The 21,150-nt window shown below is 43.9% G+C and overlaps 1 protein-coding gene across 3 annotated transcripts in view; it reads left to right on the forward strand.

Moving 5' to 3' along the window:
• Positions 1–3,640: 3,640 nt before the first annotated feature.
• NAP1L1 (nucleosome assembly protein 1 like 1) overlaps positions 3,641–21,150 on the forward strand; it is a 34,313-nt gene continuing 16,803 nt past the window's right edge. The window contains exons 1-8 of one of the 3 annotated variants that reach the window (XM_040343971.1): positions 3,641–3,774; positions 15,069–15,100; positions 16,385–16,473; positions 16,667–16,769; positions 17,621–17,762; positions 17,840–17,920; positions 20,842–20,970; positions 21,062–21,133. In XM_040343971.1, coding sequence (XP_040199905.1) covers positions 15,084–15,100; positions 16,385–16,473; positions 16,667–16,769; positions 17,621–17,762; positions 17,840–17,920; positions 20,842–20,970; positions 21,062–21,133 — 633 coding nt within the window. In that variant the 5' untranslated portion in view covers positions 3,641–3,774; positions 15,069–15,083. The remainder of the gene's footprint in view (positions 3,775–15,068; positions 15,101–16,384; positions 16,474–16,666; positions 16,770–17,620; positions 17,763–17,839; positions 17,921–20,841; positions 20,971–21,061; positions 21,134–21,150) is intronic. The other 2 variants (XM_040343970.1, XM_040343969.1) reach the window with 2 other exon arrangements.

Here is a 21,150-nt window from a genome sequence, read left to right on the forward strand (position 1 = left end):
CGACGTCATTTAGCGCAATGCACGTCGGGAAATTTTAGGGACGGCGCATGCGCAGTACGTTCGGCGCGGGAACGCGCCTAATTTAAATGATCCACGCCCCCTACCCGGATCATTTGAATTAGGCGGGCTTGCGTCGGGGGATTTACGCTACGCCGCCGCAACTTTACAGGCAAGTTCTTTGTGAATAAAGCACTTGCCTGTAAAACTTGCGGCGGCGTAACGTAAATGACATACGTTACGCCGCCGCAGTTTAGTGTTTAAGTCAGGGGTGGCCAACCAGTGGCCCGGGGGCCACATGTGGCCCGCTGAGCCCTCTGATGTGGCCCGCGACCACCTTCTCTGGAATAGAGGGTTGGCAAGCCCAGATTGCAGGTTGGCGAACCCGCCATACCACAGCATCAGTGTTGTGAATGAAGCTGGTGATAGAGGAAGAAAGCGACTGCAGAGCCCCATAAGCCGATGCTTCCTCTACAACGCTGGCTTTTGCCACCGGTGGAGTCTATGGAGCCCATGGTGTGGGTAAATCGCAGCACATCAGTGTGAAAGCAGTCTTAGGCCCTTTTCACACAATCGGCCTGACCAAATGGGACCCTCAATTCACCTCTATAGAGCGTCAAATGTCCGTTTACGCCCGCCTACCTCCAATCCGAAAAACAGAAGAGAATTCATCCCCTTTTATCTGGGCGGATAGGAGGGCCTATAGAGTAGCCGTGACCTGTCAGCCACCTGCTCCACTTATTGTGGCCCTCAACTGGTTACCAAGTTGCTTAAGTGGCCCTCGCTCTTCAAAAGGTTGGGCACCCCTGGTTTAAGTGGTTAAACTTTCCTCATTTTACACACAGAAGTCTATTCCTTTGATGTAAAGGACAAATTGTTACAATGTTAAGACTTAGTTCCACTGCTAAAGAATGTTCTGATACTTAGCAGACTGCCCAGATTTTGTCTTCCTTTCTTTTGACAGCTGTGGCTTCAGCAGAGTAGAGAGAATTCTCTGCATTGAAAGATTGGGAAATACTTTGTCAAGATTGTAACGGGGAAAAAAAAATGCAATAACGATCCTTGACGATCAATCGTACAGCTCTACCATAAAACCATGTTTTTTCCTTGTAGTTAGGAGGGCTGGAGGGGAGGATTTGTCTTTTAGACACACGCCCCCCTTCTATGACACTGCAGTGAGAGGAAAGCCTCCACTGCAGCATTTTCATTGGAGAACTTGGACCAATGGTGCTTTACCATTGGTTCAAGGCTCCAAGCTGTCCATTGAGCTCAGTGCCTCTGACAAGAAGTGAGGAGAGCAATTGTGAGCTCATCCTCTCAGTCTGCTGCAAACAGAATGTGACAGCTTCTATTTAAGGCTGCATTCACATCTAGACGGACGAAATCGCGGCGTTTTGTCGCCGCAAATCGCGGTAAAAATAGCGGCGTTTTGTACCGCGATTTGCGGCGACAAAACGCGGGTATTGTCCGCCTAGATGTGTCCCAAGATGACCCCCTCTATGGAGATGATTGCCATCTCCTAGCCGAACGCTCGAAGACGCCTGAAAAAAAGGTCCGGGACCTTTTTTCACGCCGCAGGCGACAGGCGTCCGGCGTTCGGCGTGGAGATGTGAACCATCTCCATAGAGGGACATGTATTTCCAGCCCTCTGGCGGCAGAGGCGTAGCGCTACAGGCGTAAAAACGCCTAGATGTGAATGGGGTCTAAACTGGCCAATCTGTATGTAGCTTCTGACAGCCTGAGCAAAGAGCCCCGTATCTCCGGAAGCATGGGTGCTAGGAGCCCCAAATTTTGACCAATGGTGCGGTACGAGCCGTCAAACTTTTTTTCTTTTTTTATGCTCACGGCAGGTGAGGCTCTGCCTCAGGCCGCGTACACACGGTCGTTCCAAACCGATGAGAATGGTCCGACGTATGAAGTTCAATGCTTCCAAGCATGCGTCGACTTGATTCTGAGCATACGCGGGTTTTGAACTCGATCCTTTCTGTACTAACCATCGGTTTGGACCGATCGGGCAGCGGGTCATCGGTTTCGATTTTAAAGCATGTTTTAAAATTTTGGACCGAAGGACAACAGACCGATGGGCTCTACACACGGTCGGTTTGGACCGATGAAACTGAACCTCGGTCCATTCTCATCGGTTTTGTCCGACCGTGTGTACGCGGCCTTACTTGCCTCCCCTGACTGCACATCCCTGGGACAGATGCCTCATCCACCTAGGTAAGTACATACCTCCCAACATTTTGAGATGGGAATGAGGGACACCTATCAGCAAAAGTATGCAAGTATAGGACACACACCCTGCCACGCCCCCTTGAAGGAGAATTGTACAAAAAAAACAAGATTGGTTAAACTCACAAGGGCCTTTTTGCCACTACTACACTGTTTCTCTGAAAATAAGCCCTACCCCGAAAATAAGACCTAGCGTGAGTTTCTGGGATGGCTGCAATATAAGCCCTACCCCAAAAATAAACCCTAGTTAAAGTCCTTGTAAAAACATGTAATCCGTTCTGTAAAAAGATTATATAATGTGCAGCGTGTCTCCCTTTTGTAACTTTATTGTGGAAAATACCTTATTTACAGCACTGCTGGGAGCTCACGTGACCCGCCGGGGCTCTTCTCCTCTCCTCCCGGCTGATGTCAGCTGTTTTTTTTTTTTAATAAAACGTTATCAAGCCCCTCCCACTGCAGTGCCCCAGTGGGGCTGACGTCATTGGGGATCTTGGCCCCTCCCTCTGCAGTATTTGGAGTAGGGAAGAAGAGCTCCAGCGGCTCACGTGAGCAGCAAGCGGCACTGTAAGTAAGGTATTTTCCACAATAATGTTACACAAGGAGACACACTGCACATGATATTATCTTTTTACAGAACGGATTACATCATTTTATAAGGTCTTTAAACAAAGGTTTATTTTTGGGATTACAGAATTTCACAATGCTGACTCCAGAGCTGACAGGGGGAGAAACTTTTTTGTACATACCATAAATAAATAAATAAGACATCCCCTGAAAATAAGCCCTAGTGTGTTTTTTGTAGCCAGAATTAATATAAGACCCGGTCTTATTTTCGGGGAAACACGGTATTCCTTTATATTGGCTTTTGGAATTTACAAATGCAGCAATTTAGAAATTGGATGAAAAGTTTAGCACTGGGAAACACTTTTTGATAGATAAAAAGTGCATTTTATATACAACTCTATAGATCAGACCAAAATGAGAGACACATGAGGAGGAATGAGGGACAGAGGGACATTGCTCCAAATCAGGGACAGTCCCTCAAAATCAGGGACAGTTGGGAGCTATGTAAGTATGATTAAATAAAAATGAGGATTGCCATACTTCTCTTTTACCATGACTTATCTTCACCTGGCATATTCTAAAGAAGTACAATAAGAAGGGTCTCTGAAGTGAGAACTCCCAGCTCTGGGGGCCTAGCACATGACACAAGGCAGACTTCTGAGCACTGCTCTGTCATGACTGGAGCTTGGATCCCTTCCCTGACCGCTGCCCATCACTTTTACAGGGCTGGCAATGAGCCTTCACTGACAGATCACACAGCAACCTGGCCACGCCCTCCAGAAAGGCGCGCGAACCCGGACGGCCGGCGCGCGTTGCCAGGGAGACAAGGGAGGTGTACGTGCTGACGCTGTTCTATATGAGCGCGAGCGGCGGGACCTCTGCTCCTCTTATTATTTTACCGCCATCCTAGAGGGGCGCTCCCTCCTCCTGTCTCCAGGCACTGCGCGGCGGCAGCAGCGGACTTCTGGCTCTGTCACCCCGGTAAGAGCTCACAGCACGTCTCTGGAGCAGGCCGGACAGCGGCCAACATTCTGCTTTGGGACCGGGCGAGCCGACATATGTATGTGAGGAGACTGGGAGCGGCACCCATAGGAGAGGGAGGGCGGAGGGAACTCCTGTCACCCGGAACACATAACGGAGCATCCTCTCGGCTCCGGCCGGCTACTCGGGCCGTACCTCGCTCCCCGCTGGACGTATGATGGCTCCGGTCACAGTGGATGACAGTCATAGGCCTCGGCTGGGAGGGAAGTGGCAGGGCCGGAGCGCGCCCTAGAAGTGTGTAGTGATGGCGGGATGGAGGAGAGGCGCTGTCCCCAGGCGGCCTGCTCTTTGCTGTACACGAGGCGGCTGGGTAGCACTGCACGTGTTGCTGTAATGATCAGCCTGGAGCGGATGCAGTGCGGCCTCCTCATCTACCGGAACAACGGAGCGCCCGACACGTGCACAGTACAGGCCCGCACTCACAATGCCAGGATGTGGGGCGTCAGATGGGCCATGGCTGGGGAAGGACAGCACATGGGGGCGCAGCAGTGATCCGCTGCTTACTACACCATAGAGGAAGGGCAGCACATGGGGGCGCAGCAGTGATCCCCTGCTTACTCTATCCATTACCATAGTGAAAGGGCAGCAGTGATCCGCTGCCTACTACACCATAGAGGAAGGGCAGCACATGGGGGCGCAGCAGTGATCCGCTGCTTACTACACCATAGAGGAAGGGCAGCACATGGGTGTGCAGCAGTGATCCCCTGCTTACTCTATCCATTACCATAGTGAAAGGGCAGCAGTGATCCGCTGCTTACTACACCATAGAGGAAGGGCAGCACATGGGGGTGAAGCAGTGATCCCCTGCTTACTCTATCCATTACCATAGTGAAAGGGCAGCAGTGATCTGCTGCTTACTACACCATAGAAGAAGGGCAGCAGTGATCCGCTGCTTACTACACCATAGAGGAAGGGCAGCACATGGGGGGTGCAGCATTGATCCGCTGCTTACTACACAATAGAGGAAGGACAGCACATGGGGGGGTGCAGCAGTGACCCCCTGCTTACTCTATCCATTACCATAGTGAAAGGGCAGCAGTGATCTGCTGCTTACACCCCACCATTGAGGAAAGGTGTTGCAGCAGTGATTCGCTGCTTACTCTACCCACCACCTCAGAGAAAGGGCAGCACATGAGGGGCGCAGCAGTGATCCGCTGCTTACTCTACCCACCCCATAGAGGAAGGGCAGAACATAGGGGGGCACAGCGGTGATCCGCTGCTTACTCTACCCACCACCATAGAGAAAGGGCAGCACATGGAGGGGCGCAGCAGTGAACCGCTGCTTACTCTACCCACAATCATAGGTCAGCACATGGGGGGTGCGGCATTGATCCACATCTTGTTCAACCCACCTCCATTGAGGAAGGGCAGCATATGGGGGGCGCAGCAGTGATTCGCTGGTTACGCTACCCACTACCATAGAAGGGCAGCACATGGGAGGTGCAGCAGTGATCCGGTGCTCTCTACCCACCACCATAGATAAAGGGCAGAACATGGGTTTCATTAAAGTTCTTCTTTTTTTTTTTTTCTGGTTTTCTGTTCCAATTTTATTATTTTTCTAACATTAAATCCTTATTCACATGAGAGTTCTGAATTCTGAACATGCAGAATCTATGCTTTTTGTTGCTCTGCGTTCACACTGGTATGATCAGTTGGTTATACTCAAGTGTAGGGCCCCTTTCACATGTGCGGACCGTATGTCCGCTTTTTCATCCATCCGTTTGCAGATGAAAAAGGGACATACATGGGTCCCTATGTGATTGTGGGTGATCAGCGCTGACACCCGTAATCAACCGCCTCCGCAAACATCTGATTTTGCGGACGGAAGAAAACACTATTTTTTTTTTTTCTCTTCCGTCATCGGATGAATACGGACACAAGGTCAGTGTTCATCCGATCCCCCATTGGGGAGAGCGGCGAAGAGACAGAGCGGTACCTGCACAGTGTACGGGGACCGCCCTGTCAGCCGACGGCTCAGCGGGGATATACGGAGCGATCTTCGCTGAGCTTACGGACACACGGAGGCGGATCATTACTGATCCGCCCCGTGTGAAAGGGCCCTTAGTTAATTTTTATGCATAAGAAGATTTTCACCGCTCCAGGTGAGCCCTATAGACAATCGGGGACGGTCGGATTACCAAGGTGCTGGCAATGCACGTAGCAGTAGCAATAGGAGAAGGGAGATGGACAGCCGCACTCCGAAACAACTTTTCAAAAAAGTTGTCTTTTATTTTCAAGCAGGAACATGCATAATCACCACAACCATAAACCAGGACAGCCGACTAGTTTTGCACTCTTGCTAGTGCTTAATCATGGCTCATGATTAAGCACTAGCAAGAGTGCGAAACTAATCGGCTGTCCTGGTTTATGGTTGTGGTGATTATGCATGTTCCTGCTTGAAAATAAAAGTTGTTTCGGAGTGCGGCTGTCCATCTCCTTCCTCCTATTGCTACTAATTTTTATGCATATTTAAAGCAGGACTAAAACTTCCTGCCATCTTGGCTTATGTTTAATCTGCAGTCATTTGGTTTGGCTAAAATTTTGCCCATATAAATGTGACAATATTCTCAGCATGCTGGCAATGTAATGTTTTTTTGACACTGTTAAATTGATGGGTTTGGTTCTGCTTTAAAACAAAACTAAACCCTTCTATTTTCAGCAAGGAAACTGCCCTGTACGTCTCTGACCAACTGCCATGGTGCTGCACACATCAGTTAAGATTCCAGATATTTAATGGTTTGGCTGAAAGCGCAAGTAAATGACAGTTGGCATTCTATGCATGCTGGGAATGTGGTTTTTTTTTTTTATATATATTTTAAACAGTTAATTTGACAGGTTTAGTTCCACTTTAAGCATTTCTGCACCGGCCTGAAAAGTTGTTCTTCTCCTGGGAAATGAATGGCTGACGTTTTGAAAGGTGCTAATACACTTGTGCAAGGATACATCTGGTGCACAGTAAAACTGCAGAAGTTTAAAGTAATTGTAAAAGCTTCATTAAAAAATAAATGTGTTACCTGCTCTGTGCAGCCGTGTTGCAGAGAGGCCTTGAATCACCTTTTCTGGGGTCCCTAATGAGTCCTCTGAGCACCTTCACTTGGTGGTGCGCCACCATAGGAAGCTGCTGCCTAAGGTGGCACACCTGTGGGCTTGATCCCAAGCCAGCCTGCGTGTGGCTGTTGACAAACCGCGTGGCTCTGCTCACAGGATTCACTTAACGGCAGAGGAAGCCAATGGTTCTTGCTGCTTCCTCTGTAAGCAGAGGGTTTCAAGAGTTGCTGCAAATGTGCACAGTGCTGGATCCAGGTAAGACTCGGGTAAGGGTGATACAAATACAGGGACATTTTTTTTACCTTAACTTAAAGGATGGCATTAAAGTGTTTGTTTTTTTTTTAAAGATGGTAAACATGTTATACTTGCCTCATCTGTGCAGTGGCTTTGTGCAGAGCAGCCCTCTTGGAGCCGTGTTGTATGCCGAATCAAGTGCCATACTGCCTCCTACCCATGGCTCACTGCAAGTGAAGCTGCGAGACAGTAAAATGGTTCTAAAGGTTGGACAGTCAGGTCTTTTATTGTCATGCATTACGATAAAAAAAAAGCCACTGCACAGATGGTCACCAGTCATCTCTATGACCGTCGGAGGCCCGGGCGCAATGTGATGACGTCATGACCAGGTACCCGTAAGTAAACAAACCGCAATTGAATGAGATCTGTGAATTTTTTTTTTTTCACGATCTCATCCTTTCCAGCCTGGAGGAGAGATGTGGGGTCTTATTGACCCTGCATCTCTCCTTAAAGAGGACCTTTCACACACTATTCCTATTACAAGGGATGTGTACATTCCTATAAAAGCGATCGGGGAAAAAAAGTGTAAAAAAAATAAGTAAAATAAATAATTAAAAAAAATTAAAAACGTCCCTGTCCCCGGTAGCTCGCGCTCATAAACAAAAGCACACGCAAGTCCCGCCCACGAATGTAAACGTCATTCAAACCACACGTGAGGTGTCGCCGCGTGCGTTAGAGCGTGTGCAACAATTCTAGCACTAGACCTCCTCTAACTCTAAACTGGTAACCTGTAAAAATTTTAAAGCGTCGCCTATGGAGATTTTTAAGTAACGAAGTTTGGAGCCATGAGTGTGCATAATTTTAAAGCATGACATGTTCGGTATCTATTTACTCGGCGTAACATCATCTTTCATATTTCACAAAAAAAATGGGCTAACTTTACCGTTTTATTTTTTTAAATTCATACAACCATTTTTCTTACAAAAAAAGGCGTTTGAAAAATTATTGCAATGACCGCCATTTTATTCCCTAGGGTGTCTGCTAAAAAAACATATGTAATGTTTGGGGGTTCTGAGTAATTTTCTAGCAAAAGAATGATTTGTACATGTAGGAGAGAAGTGGCAGAATAGGCCCGGTATGGAGGTGGGTATAAAAGCCCTGTATTGAAGTGGTTAAGGCCATTTACAATAAAGATTTGGCAGTATGTTAAAATGGAACTAGGGTTTGAGTGACGGTAGCGCTTTCTGTGTGTAAGTACAGCAAGGCAGAATTGCCTCTTGAGTTTGTCCCGTTTCATAGCTGGCTATATTCAGGCTGTGTATTGCTGCTATCTTGGCAGCAGCTTCTTTGCCACAGTTTGCGACTTGATTCTTTGGGCAGCCAGTGATGACATAAGATCAGTGCACACTGCGCATTTACAAAAATACTGTGCCGATCGGTTTTATTTTTAGCACTGCTTTCATAGTATAGATCAGTGGTCTCACTGCCTTGATCCACACTTCTCCCTCGGACACGAATCCCTATTTTTCTTGACACCAACAATAAGGGGCCAGTGACATGGAGCCATTCCTCTCATTGACAGCAATGTCTAACCATTTCTACAGCCAATTATGGGGCACTATTCTTTCTACTGACTGCAGGCAGTTTTTTTTTTTTTTCAGGCCCCTGTTAAAGTTTTAAGAACAACCTGTCCCTTTTTAATTTTGAAAGTTTGGAGACCTTAAAGTGGTTAAGCCAGAGGTCGACAATATCTGGGCGCCAGGTCGCAATTGCGACAAATTGTGACCTGGCGCCCGCCGGTAATTGAGGGCGTGGCCTACAAGGCCGTGAAGCCGAGGCCTCAATTACCGGCCGCCGCGGGTCCGCTGCGATCGCGAGGTGGGGGAGCACGGAGGCACAGGATCATGCGGCGGGCCTGCGACGCTCGGTAATTGAGGCCGCGGCCTTGTGAAGTCCCAAGCTCTTCCTTCTGTGAGCTGGCGCCATCTGGTGGTGGCCGTTGGCATTACAAGTTAAACAGCAATTCTAATGTCATTTTTCACTATTTTCACTGCCATCTCTTCCCTCTAATTAGAACCCCCAAACATTATATATATTTTTTATTCTAACACCCTAGAGAATAAAATGGCGATCAATGCAATACTTTGTCACGCCGTATTTGCGCAGCGGTCTTACAAGCGCAGTTTTTGGGAAAAAAAATACACTTTTTTTAAATTAAAAAATAAACAGTAAAGTTATCCCAATTTTTTTTTTTAATTGTGAAAGATAATGTGTTCGCTTCTGCGCGCGAGCTCGTCGGGGCGCGTTTTCTGGCTCCTAGATTCCAAGCAGGGGGGGGGGGGGGGGACAGACGGAGCGCAGGGCTGCGGATGACGGGGAGGGGGGGAGACAGATGGAGCGCAGGGCTGCGGATGACGGAGCCACGTACTGACCCTAATATATCAGGGCTGCCAAGCTCTGACACCGGAGTCAGTGTATGGGGGAGGGTCGAAACTCGGGATCAGACAGGTGATATGGGGGGCCAAATGACACAGCACAAGCACTGTGCTGTAGAATGTGTTTTAAGGGAACAGGATCTGTTTATACCCCCAAAAAACACTTTGTGCTTTTTTTAGTAAAATAAGTGTTTTTTTTCCTATGATTATGGCTCGTTGTTGGGAGTCCTTATGTTGGAATCTCAGTGGTGCCTTATCCCATCATTGCTGATGCAGGTATATGGGGTAAAAGATGGTTGTAGTTGGGATCAAGTGACCAAGTGGCTGATATGGTGAATCTCCTTTATTCTTGGAGATTAAAGGCATAATCCACTTTTTTGCATAAAAATGTAATGCATCTGCATTGATTACAATTTTGTATTCAAGCCAGCTGAATATTGCTTCGCTGATGCAATGCACAGACTCCTTCATGGTTTACTTCCCAAAGCCTCATTAAAAAGGTCCATACAGAGGCTGGAAGTAAACAATGGACTACAAGTGGTTCTACTGTTAATCATGCTTTACTTCCAAATGATGTGCCTGCAACAGTGTTTTTCAAAAAGTCATAGATTAATAATTTAGAGTTGGCGAATGGACCTCCACATTATTGCTATTTCTGGTGTGCATTGTGCACCTAATGTGTGGCACAATTGTCTCTTTGTATATGTGTGCACCTGTTATGGAGGGTTGAGAAGGCTGTTGAGCCCTCCTTTGAGCATAGTGCAAATGACAGGTTCTCTTAGAAATCGGATCTATCGATTTGAAGCTGATGGAATACGTTCTATGCTCGACAACTTATTCCCCAGCCAGTCCTGGAGATTGACGGCTCTGAACCTGGAAGTGTCCAAAACTCAGTGAAGCTCTTGTGCACGTGTAGAAGAGATTTAGGCAGCTTTACAGCAGTCCAGATCACTTCTGCTGCATAGCCAGCAGCTGGGAGTAAAAATTTTAACTTTTTTGCTGGCACTGCCAACAAACGGATTAAAGAAAATCTCTGTATACTTGTGTTAGGCTGTTGCTATAATGTGCCAAAATGCTTTGTAATGTTATAATGCCTTGCTCCAGTGCTGGAATATTTCCACTTGCTGCCAGCTTTAACCACTTCCCGCCCGCCATATAACAGAACGATGTGCACAAAGTGGTTAAGTTACCCCGACTGGACGTCAAATGATGTCGGCAGGATAAGCCGCAATCGCATGCCTGCGGGGGTGGGGGGCACGGCCATCATTGGTGTCAGTCTGACACACCACATCACCGATCTTGGTAAAAAACCTCTTGTAGGCTCTTTACCATGTGATCCGATGTGTCTGATCAGTGTAAACTGAAAGAGCGTGTATTGGCTTTTCCTACAATTTCCGCTCTCCTGATGGGTGGAGGCCTGCCAGTGTGGCCTATCGGAGCCACCCATTAGTGCCACCTCAGTAAGGGGGAACGTACTTATTTACAAAATTTTATTACAAGCAACTTAAACCCCAGTGGTGATCATGTATCGCCAAAGAGGCTTTGTGGCAAGAAAATTTTATATTAGTTTGGTCACAGTGTTGCATGACCGAGCAATTTTCATTTAAAGTGCGACAGCTGAAAATTGGCCTGGGCAGAAGGGGGGGGTGGCAGTGCCCAGTATTGAAGGGATAACACTGTTTACAGGTCCCATGTTATCCCTCTCAGCCTCTAATGTAACTCCTGTACATGCATTGTCCCAAGCACTGACTTCATCCTTCGCGTCCATTTTTTTTTCTACATGCACCACGGTGTGATCAGGACTTGGTTTATTTATTTTTTGGGCAGTGATTCTTGAGGGTTATTTCCAGGGCTGTGGAGTCTGAGTCGGGGGAAATTTTGGGTACCTGGAGTCGGCAAACAATGCACCGACTCCGACTCCTACTAAATTTAGATTGGAATAAAAAAAAAAAAATAGCAAGTTTAAATGTCCCAATTCACAAAAAGTTATAATTAATGACTTCTCTACTGTAAGAATAAAGACCAATGCATGCAGTGCCTCACGTAACCGCAAAACGAACACGTTAAGTGACCGTGAAGAAGCATGCTTTTCATGTGCTTCACTATATGGCACGCAACGCACAATTAGGAGCTGCAATACTTCTACTTTCCATAGTGTTGTGTTCTGCTTTTACAGGGAACGCATGTTAGAGAACCAGTAAGTGTCCAAATAAAAAAATTCCAACAGGAGTTTTATAAAGCACTAAAAGAAGTTGAAAAGTATGATCGCTCATCAAAACTTACTGTTGAAGAAGCCATCCTTGTTTATCCAGAGATCGTTAGTGATGTGGCCAGAATAGTTACTGCAATGCCACCCACCCAAGTCAGTGTCGAAAGATTATTTTCAGCCCTAAAAATAATAAAGTCTGACTTAAGAGCCTCTATGGAAGAGGATCTGGCAGAGGCAATTCTCTTCCTTAGAACTCTACATTGAATTGATTTGCATTTGCTAAGCCTAGAACTGCATTTCAAGATTAATATAAACCATTTCTAGGTTTTACAGATTTTGTTTTTGGTTCATTATAGATAAGCTTTGTTTTTGTTCTAAAACAACCAAATAATGTGGTTTGTATTTTTGAACTGGTAAAGATCCTGTTCCTGATGTTTATGCCTGCTGCTACTATCCAGCCACTTTATTGTTTTCAGTGGGCCAGATTCAAGAAGCTATTGCGCCCGCGCAATAGCTGTTTTGCTCCCGCGTAGCGAATGCCCCTGATTCAGGAACATCGCTACGCAGACTGCAGCCTAGGATATGACGGGCATAAGCCTCCTTATGCCTTCATATCTCAGGCTGCATTCTTGCGTTGGCCGCTAGGGGGCGCGGCCATTGTGATCGGCGTATAGTATGCAAATTGCATACTACCACCGATTCACAAAAGTTGCGCGGGCCCTGCGCACGCAAGGTACGGAGTTTCCGTACGGCGACTTTAGCGCAAGGCTGCTCCTGCTATAGCAGGGGCAGCCAATGCTAAAGTATAGCCGCCCTTCCCGCTCGTGAAATTTAAATTTCACGTCGTTTACGTAAGTGATTCGTGAATGGTGCTGGACGCCATTCACGTTCACTTCGAAGCAAATGACGTCCTTGCGACGTCATTTGCCGCAATGCACATCGGGAAAGTTTCCCGACGGAGCATGCGCTGTTCGCTCGGCGCGGGAGCGCGCTTAATTTAAATGATTCCCGCCCCCGGCGGGATCATTTACATTAGGCGCCCTTACGCCGGGCTATTTAGCATAGCGCCCGCGCAATTTACGGAGCTACTGCTCCGTGAATCGCGGGCATTTCAAAATATTTGCGTGGGCGCAGAGCAAAAATCGTTGCCCTTTGCCCACGCAAATATTGCACGGATCTACCTGAATCTGGCCCATTGTGTTTGTCTTTTGCTTAAACTGTGCAATACAGTAGACTGTTGGCTTCCCAGCCAGTAGTCCTGTGGTAGGTTGCGTTTCTTTCCCTCAAGGAATGTATAAAATACATTTGCATATTAATACAGAGGAGTCGGAGTCGGAAGTACATAAAACTGAGGAGTCGGAACATTTATCTACCAACTCCACAGCCCTGGTTATTTCACATGTGCAGCCATGGGGCAGCTGAACCGTGACTGCCTGCCTTAATGCCAAATATACAGTCACTCATGGCTGTATACATGCTGCAATGCTGTGCTTCACAACTGCGGTAGAACTTGAACAGCATGTCTCTTCTAATGCAGTTCAACGGGGCTGCCCAACAACTGCCCTGTGTGTTTAAAGGGTTAAATAAGAGGCAACCTATTTTTCACACAACCTTAAAATACCCCTGAACTTCTTTTCAGAGGAGTGAGTCTCTGCCGCACAGGTGAATGACCCCTTGGGGCAGCAAAGTGACCTGGGGAATTTGTAACGCCAAATTAATTTTGAATCTGTCCTCGGTCTTGCTTGTCTGGTCCTCCTAGCTTTTTAGCCTTATTTGAGTTGGTATGAAACCCCAAGGCTTGGTTCCCGATCAGCTGATTGCTGTGATGGCATCCAATTGGCTGTCACTGTGTAGCCCTGCCCCTGTGTGTTCTCTTAAATGGAGAAAGCTACATTACACTATTCTAACAAGGAGAAAGATACAAAATGTGTAACTTAACAATAGATCAAGGTTTGCTCAGTATTGCATCTAAGGTCGGTGTATTTTAGAAAAGGCTTTAAAAAAAAAAAAAACACATCAGTTTTTGTGTTGAGGATAAAAGCAAAATGTGCACTATTGTTTCCGAGCCTTACTAAGGGTACAAATGATATTGCTCCAATCTAAGTGATAGCGTGATACATATGCACAGCTCAATTTTAACTTTTTACTATTGTGGCAGATTTTCCTTTGAAAAAATAATAAAAGATAATAAAGATATTGCCATTTACCGCCAATTAAAAGCCTAATTTGTCTAAAGGTATAATTCACCTGGATACTAACGTGAAGGTTGCAAAACTGCATTTGGTGTAAGGCAGGGTTTGACAAATTTGCTTGGAATCTAGGAGCCAGCTAAAAAAGTTAAAATCCAAAAAACGCGCCCCGTCCCGACGAGCTTGCGCGCAGAAGCGAACACATACGTGAGCAGCGCCCGCATATGTAAACGGCGTTCAAACGACACATGTGAGGTATCGCCGCGATTGGTAGAGCGAGAGCAATAATTCTAGACCTCCTCTAACTCAAAACATGCAACCTGTAGATTTTTTTTTTTTAAACGTCACCTATGAAGATTTTAAAGGGTAAAAGTTTGTCGCCATTCCACGAGCGGACGCAATTTTGAATCGTGACATGTAGGGTATGAATTTAATCGGCGTAACATTATCTTTCATAATATTAAAAAAAATGGGGATGACTTTACTGTCTTAATTTTTTTAATTAAAAAAAGTGTATTTTTTTCCCCAAAAAAGTGCGCTTGTAAGACCGCTGCGCAAATACGGCATGACAAAGTATTGCAACGATCGCCATTTTATTCTCTAGGGTGTTAGGATAAAAAATATATATAATGTTTGGGGGTTCTAAATAGAGGGAAGAAGATGGCGGTGAAAATAGTGAAAAATTACATTAGAATTGCTGTTTAACTTGTAATGCTTAACTTGTAATACCAACGGCCACCACCAGATGGCGCCAGCTTACACATCTGGTGGTAATAACTTGTAATACCAACGGCTCACCACCAGATGATGCCAGCTCACCAAAAAAAATATAAATTATTTTATATATATATATATATATATATATATATATATATATATATATATATATATATATATATATATATATATATATATATATATATATTTTTCCCCCCCCCCCTTCCAAGCCAAGTCGCCAGGACCCTATTTCTAGTCGCCATGGCGACCTGGCGCCCAGGATTTGTCGAGCCCTGCTGGAAGGGGTTTGTCCCCCTCCGTCTTGAAGGGGTTAAAAGTGTGAATATTTCAAACTTTTCTTTGTCATGCTGTATTTACTATCTTTTCTTTGTTTTTCTTCAGGTGTTAATCTGAAAAATGGCCAACATAGACAAGTAAGTGTATTCATTTCTATGGGTAAAGTGTGAATCTTGCCTCCCCTTGTGGTAGATCTACCTTTGTGGTTACGACTGAAGTGTGATCTCATTGAATATAGAATGTGTCATTTTACCAGCTAGGATTCATGGGACTCCAGCACTTAAAAGCACACATTTTGTACATAGTCTGGTTGCATGCTGCCTATCGGGTTACAAAAAAAAAACAAATACAAGCGGACCATTGTGAGTACCCCGTCAGTGTTAAAATAGTTTGCCTCATCCCTGTAACTGCTGCACCTGCAGGAGAGCTTGTTTTTGAAAAAAAACTTGCTGGATCACAAAGTGAGCTGCAATAGTTTTGGGTTAATACTGCTTTAAAGCTGACATTGCACTAAAATGGCATGGTCTGCTTATTTAGTTTGGGCTCCCTCTCCTTTGCTAAAAAGCTGCACTAAGCTGGAAAAACCTATAGAGAAATAAGCAAATATACTTTGCCCTTATGCCTGTGGCCGCTAGGTGAGGTGATGGCATCCTTCTGGAAAGAAGGGAGGAGACTATTTTGTACTGTGCTGCATCTGTTTTTCTATTAGCCCCCTGCAGTATGGAAGGGTAAGTAGATGGACTCTCCTAATCTCCCATCTTCCCTAGGGATGTGCCCAGACCTAATATTTTAACCTATAACAGTGATGACAAGTAGGCTAGTTGCTTTTTAGTCCAATCTTGGCATGCAATCTATTTCAGACACACCGTGCATAGGACTTGAATTTTATAGCATCTCATGATCTACTGGTTACTCTGATTTTGCTTGTTTACTCCTATGTTGTTTTCTTGTGAGCCCACTGCCATCAGATGGCCACTAGCTGCCTGTTTACTAACCTAAATAGCTGCTAAAAGCATTTTAACACATTTCTTGAATCTGTTTTTCTAAGATATAGAATAATTACATTGGTTAGCCTACTGAAATCTGCATTTTTATTTTGGATGAATAGTTTTTAATATGTATTGCTTTCAGTTTGTTTTTTGTGAGCGCTGCCTCCAAAATGTGTTGGCCTTTAATCCCTAATGTAATGGGGGGCAAGATCCCCCCCTCCATTGGGGAGTCCTAGTTGGCTCTAATGGGGGCTTGGGTAGCAATATAAACTTGACAGATTAGAACACTTCCATACATTATCCAAATATCATTTTGCCTGGCTAAACCTAATTATTTTGATCATGTTAGATAAACTTATAGGTATTTAAAAGATGCTCCTGTGTGTATCTTGCCTGGTAAAGGTTGACTAACCTTGTGTTCTCTCTAAACAGCAAAGATCAGGCAGAACTTGACCAGCAGGATATGGAAGATGTAGAAGAAGTTGAAGAAGAAGAAACTGGCGAGGATGCTAATAGTAAAGGTAAATGGATTTTTTTTTTTTTTACCTTTTTTCTGATCACGAATGTAAGACTGTGCATCGCTCCAGTGGTTTTTTCTTACCAATTTGATGTTTTTCAAAAGTTTTGACACTTGAGCTTGGCTGATTCTTTTGGCTTTGTATTTATTCAGCTATGGAAAAGTATTAAATGCAATTTTATTTGTTCTACTTTCAGCTAGACAATTGACTGCACAAATGATGCAGAATCCTCAGATTCTTGCCGCCCTGCAGGAAAGGCTAGATGACCTTGTAGGTACTCCTACAGGTTATATTGAAAGGTAAGTCCACTTTCTAAAGGGGGGGGGTGTTAAACTGACTCTTGAGCTCTGTTGCACAGCAGATCTTCATCATGCAAACTAAGGCCTGATTCACACCTATTCAGGTTGCTGTTTGCATATTCCAAGTGCGTTTTTGTGTTTTTTCAATTTATTTTTATTTATTTTTTGATCCATTGAAGTCTATGGTACCAGAAATAAGTCTCTGGCCCTTACAATAAAACATATGTGAATGTGACTGTTTCTGACAAATGCACTAAATAATGCATAGGTGTGAACTAGGCCTTGCTGTGCAAGAAACCTTTTCAAAGGAAAAATTGGGAAGCTTGCTATTAGAGATTTATAAAAACTTTGTGTACATGGTATCTCACATTTTAAATGTTCATATAGAAAGGTATTTCCTTCAAACAAGCACCAAAGGGTAACTTAACCTACAATATGAGGCTTCTCTGTCGGACTACAGTTGTCTCAATGGTAGCATGTGTGGCTTCTCTGACGAACAAATGATATGCATCTTATGGTGTCTGTTTTTAGGCGTGACTCAAACAAATTAAAATGGCTTGCAGATGCTATAATGCAAAGTAGTATCTGTATAGTAACGTTTTCGATGCCAGAATGGAAATTTTGTTCCCTTCTCTTGGGCTGATGCAAAGTAACTGGGTAAGAAATGCCAGCATGTCATTTCTCATAACTCGGTTCAGTCCCATGGCTGTGCATGACAGGATCTGTGTAGAAAGCAAAGACAATGTGCATAATGGAGAACAGAGCTAGTGTGTAAAATTTTGGAATCTTAACACAATGTACTATAATCTAAACTTCAATGTGGTGAGGCTAAAATTGTTTTTCTGTTGCAGTTTGCCTAAAGTAGTTAAGCGAAGAGTAAATGCACTAAAAAATCTTCAGGTGAAGTGTGCACAGATTGAAGCAAAGTTCTATGAAGAAGTCCATGCATTGGAGCGAAAATATGCCGATTTATACCAGCCACTCTTTGACAAGGTAACTTGTATTCATGTCATGTGTATACTTATTCTTCACCTTTTACCTTTTACTAACTTTAAATGTTGAATTTTTAGAGAAGCCAGATCATAAATGCTACATATGAGCCTACAGAAGAGGAATGTGAGTGGAAAATAGATGAAGAGGAGGAAATTTCAGTGAGTACTCTATATATTTTGGAAAACATTTTTATTGCACCAAGTAACAAACCATTACAGAAGGCTGCTTTTACACTGCTCCGTTGCAAGAATGCATATGCATTTTGATGTGTTGCCATGTTTTTGCACCTGTGAAAAGATGCAAATGTACCCAAAACACAAGTGTGTGTGTGTGTGTGTGTGTGTTCTGCACCAGAATGCAGCAAAAGATTTTACAAAGCGCAGCGGGACCAACTGATCAGTTTAAAGAGTCCCTCGGATGTCATGGGTTTTTCTTTTGCTGTATGTATCTGTTAAAAAAAATATACTTTTTCGAACACCCTAGAGAATAATGCCTGAAAAATTGTATTTTGTGCAAATGTCTTATAAATGCAATTTTTTGGGAAATTCATTTTTTTATTTATTAAATAGCACAGTAACGTTATGCTGAGTAAATGCCCAACATTTCATACTTCAAAATTGCACCCCTTGTGGAATGGCAACACATTTTGGCACCTTTAAAATCTCCATAGGCGATGTTTAAAGATTTCTACAGGTTACCAGTTTTGAGTTAGGCTAGGTTCCCATCACGATTTTTACATCCGATAATCGGACCGTTAAATCGGATGGAATCGTATATGACGTAATCGTATGTCAAAATGTATTTTTTAAATCGGATTCATCACCTCAACTTTACAGGAGAAAAGCATTGCTAGGGAACACTGGATAATATACCAGGATCCTTGCTTTCAGCATTAAGTTCATAATTAGGAGTCTCACTCTGACCTAACAGCATCTTCATTATCTCCAGTCAATTACAGGTTGATTGATGGGAGTAACAGTAGATTGCAAAGTGTGTTCTAATTTAATTATGGCATAGTTTTATTCTGAAAAAAAAAAAAAAAAGCTTGGAGGTATTTAAGTACTTCTCGAGTTTAATAAACCGTATTCTGGTCAAAATTTGTAAGTAAAATGAGCGTATATTTTTTGCTCTTAAATGATTAATTCAGCCTTCTGGGTATGAGATACGTAATGTGCTTTCCATCGCACAACAGGATGAATGCATTCCTCCATCTTTGCAGATTGTTCTTTGAAAGTAAGTGTCTAGTGCGCATGCGTAATAAAAAATCGGGTACGATTTATCGGATAAAAACGCACAGTCATCAGATTTATTACGATTTAGATTGACCACAATATAAAAAAAATCGGACACGATTTTAATACGATTTCAAATCGGGACCAAAAATCGTGGTCAAACACGATTTTTGATGCGATTTTAAATCGTATCAAATCGGATGCACTTGGGGACCTACATTAATGAATGGAAGTGAATGGATACGTTTTGCCATACAGATTTGTACGATTTCAAACCTAAGAATCGTGAGAACAAGTAGGATGATAAAATCGTGGTGTGAATGCACCCTTAGAGGTCTAGTGCTAGAATTATTGCTCTCGCTCAAACGATCGCAGTGATAACTCATTTTTAATTTGTGAGTTTGACTTCGCTCCTGCATGTGAGCTCGGAGAGACAAGGTGGTTTAAAAAAAATGTGTGTTTTTTTTGTTTTGTTCTCAAAAAAAAAAAAAATCTGGTAAACGATGGAAAGGACCGGATGCCATGGGAGGGGGGTGGGCTACTCTCCCACCGCCGATAAGTGATCTTGCGGTGAATTTGCTGCTGAGACCACCTATCATAAAGCGGACCGCCTTACTGCCGATCTACTGCCATTACGATATTTAACGTCAAAGGACTGACTTGTATTGACGGTGGGTGGTCCGGTAGTTTGTACGGACTCCTTCCCAAAAAGGTTGAACTTAGGACAGTCTCAGATTTGTTTGAAATTAGTGTGGTGTCCTTAAACAGCGACCAATATGGCACGTGCGATCCTTGTAGGGGCAAAGTACTGACAGGAGTAGTTTGTAGTTGCATTTGGGCCAAACTTTTGCCCAGGTCTTTAATCTGAAAAGCCATCTGTTGGTTTTCACCAGATCAAGTTTGTGTTGGAAGTTCTCACCTCTATTCTGTTGCCAACTTTGGATCAGCTTTTTAAAATGCTACAGGGTGCAGTTCAAACATGTTGTAGAGGTAATCGGAACCTTCCAACCTGTTTGGTTCCTGCAGAGGTCTTGGAGTCTTTGGGCTCAAGACTGGGTAGATTTTCTTTTGTTTTTGATAGTAGAGCTCTAGACTGCTGACATGCAACTTTACATGCATTTGTAAGGAGTTTAGGCATTTTGTTACTTTTACACGTTTTAAAAAAAACCAAGCGGGTTCTTGTTGACCACCTAGAAAACGTCACTGAGCCCTCTCCTAGTAACAAGTGGTAAAAGTTGGGAAGTAGGAGTTCAGAACTCTTAAGAGACGTTGACCCTCTTGTCATATTTTCCTATATATGATACATTTTTATTTTACAGCCGGCTCAAAATGTGAATGTGTTACCAAGACTGCAGTGTTTCAAATATTCTGGTAATACGTTCAACTAGGTATTTAGAGATTTGGCTACAAAGGTTTCGCTTGGTAACATTTTAGGGTTTCTCGCCAGATGCAGTCATGCAGTTTTTTTATGTACGCTTTAGTAAAAAACAAAATCAATTGGCCTAGTTTTCACCGTTGTGGTGCCTTTAAGACTGGTGTCTTTTTGCGTGTAAACATACTGGAAGGTTCAAACGTGTAAATGTAACAAAATGCCTAAAAAACTCCTTACAAATGCATGTAAAGTTGCATGCAGAGCTGTGTGTATTCCCAGTATAAACAAGCCCTTATGGTCCTGTTCCTGGAATTTTTACTGCTAGTAAAGTGTAATGAACTTATGGTTGGGTTTTATATAAGTGACTTCTACTGGCTAAAACCAGGATAAAGGTGTTGCTCTTTAACTCGAACTTTGGGGTAGCCTAGCACTCATTACTGTGTGAGCAACATTTTAATGGCAGTTTTCTTTCAAGGAGGAGATGAAAGAGAAAGCTAAAGTTGAAGAGGAGAAAAAAGACGAAGAGAAAGAAGACCCCAAAGGAATTCCAGAATTCTGGTTAACTGTGTTTAAAAATGTTGATCTTTTGAGCGATATGGTCCAGGTATGCCTTTATTTTTTCATTGCATGTCATCTATAAAACGTTTAAATGTTGGAGTTTTGTCTGTATTTTGACTAAACGTTTTCATTTTTAGGAGCATGATGAGCCCATCCTAAAGCATTTAAAGGACATAAAAGTAAAGTTTTCAGATGTCGGTCTGCCAATGGTAAGATTGATCAGTGT

Source organism: Rana temporaria, chromosome 3 (genome assembly GCF_905171775.1).
Source record: "Rana temporaria chromosome 3, aRanTem1.1, whole genome shotgun sequence".
Taxonomy (NCBI): domain Eukaryota; kingdom Metazoa; phylum Chordata; class Amphibia; order Anura; family Ranidae; genus Rana; species Rana temporaria.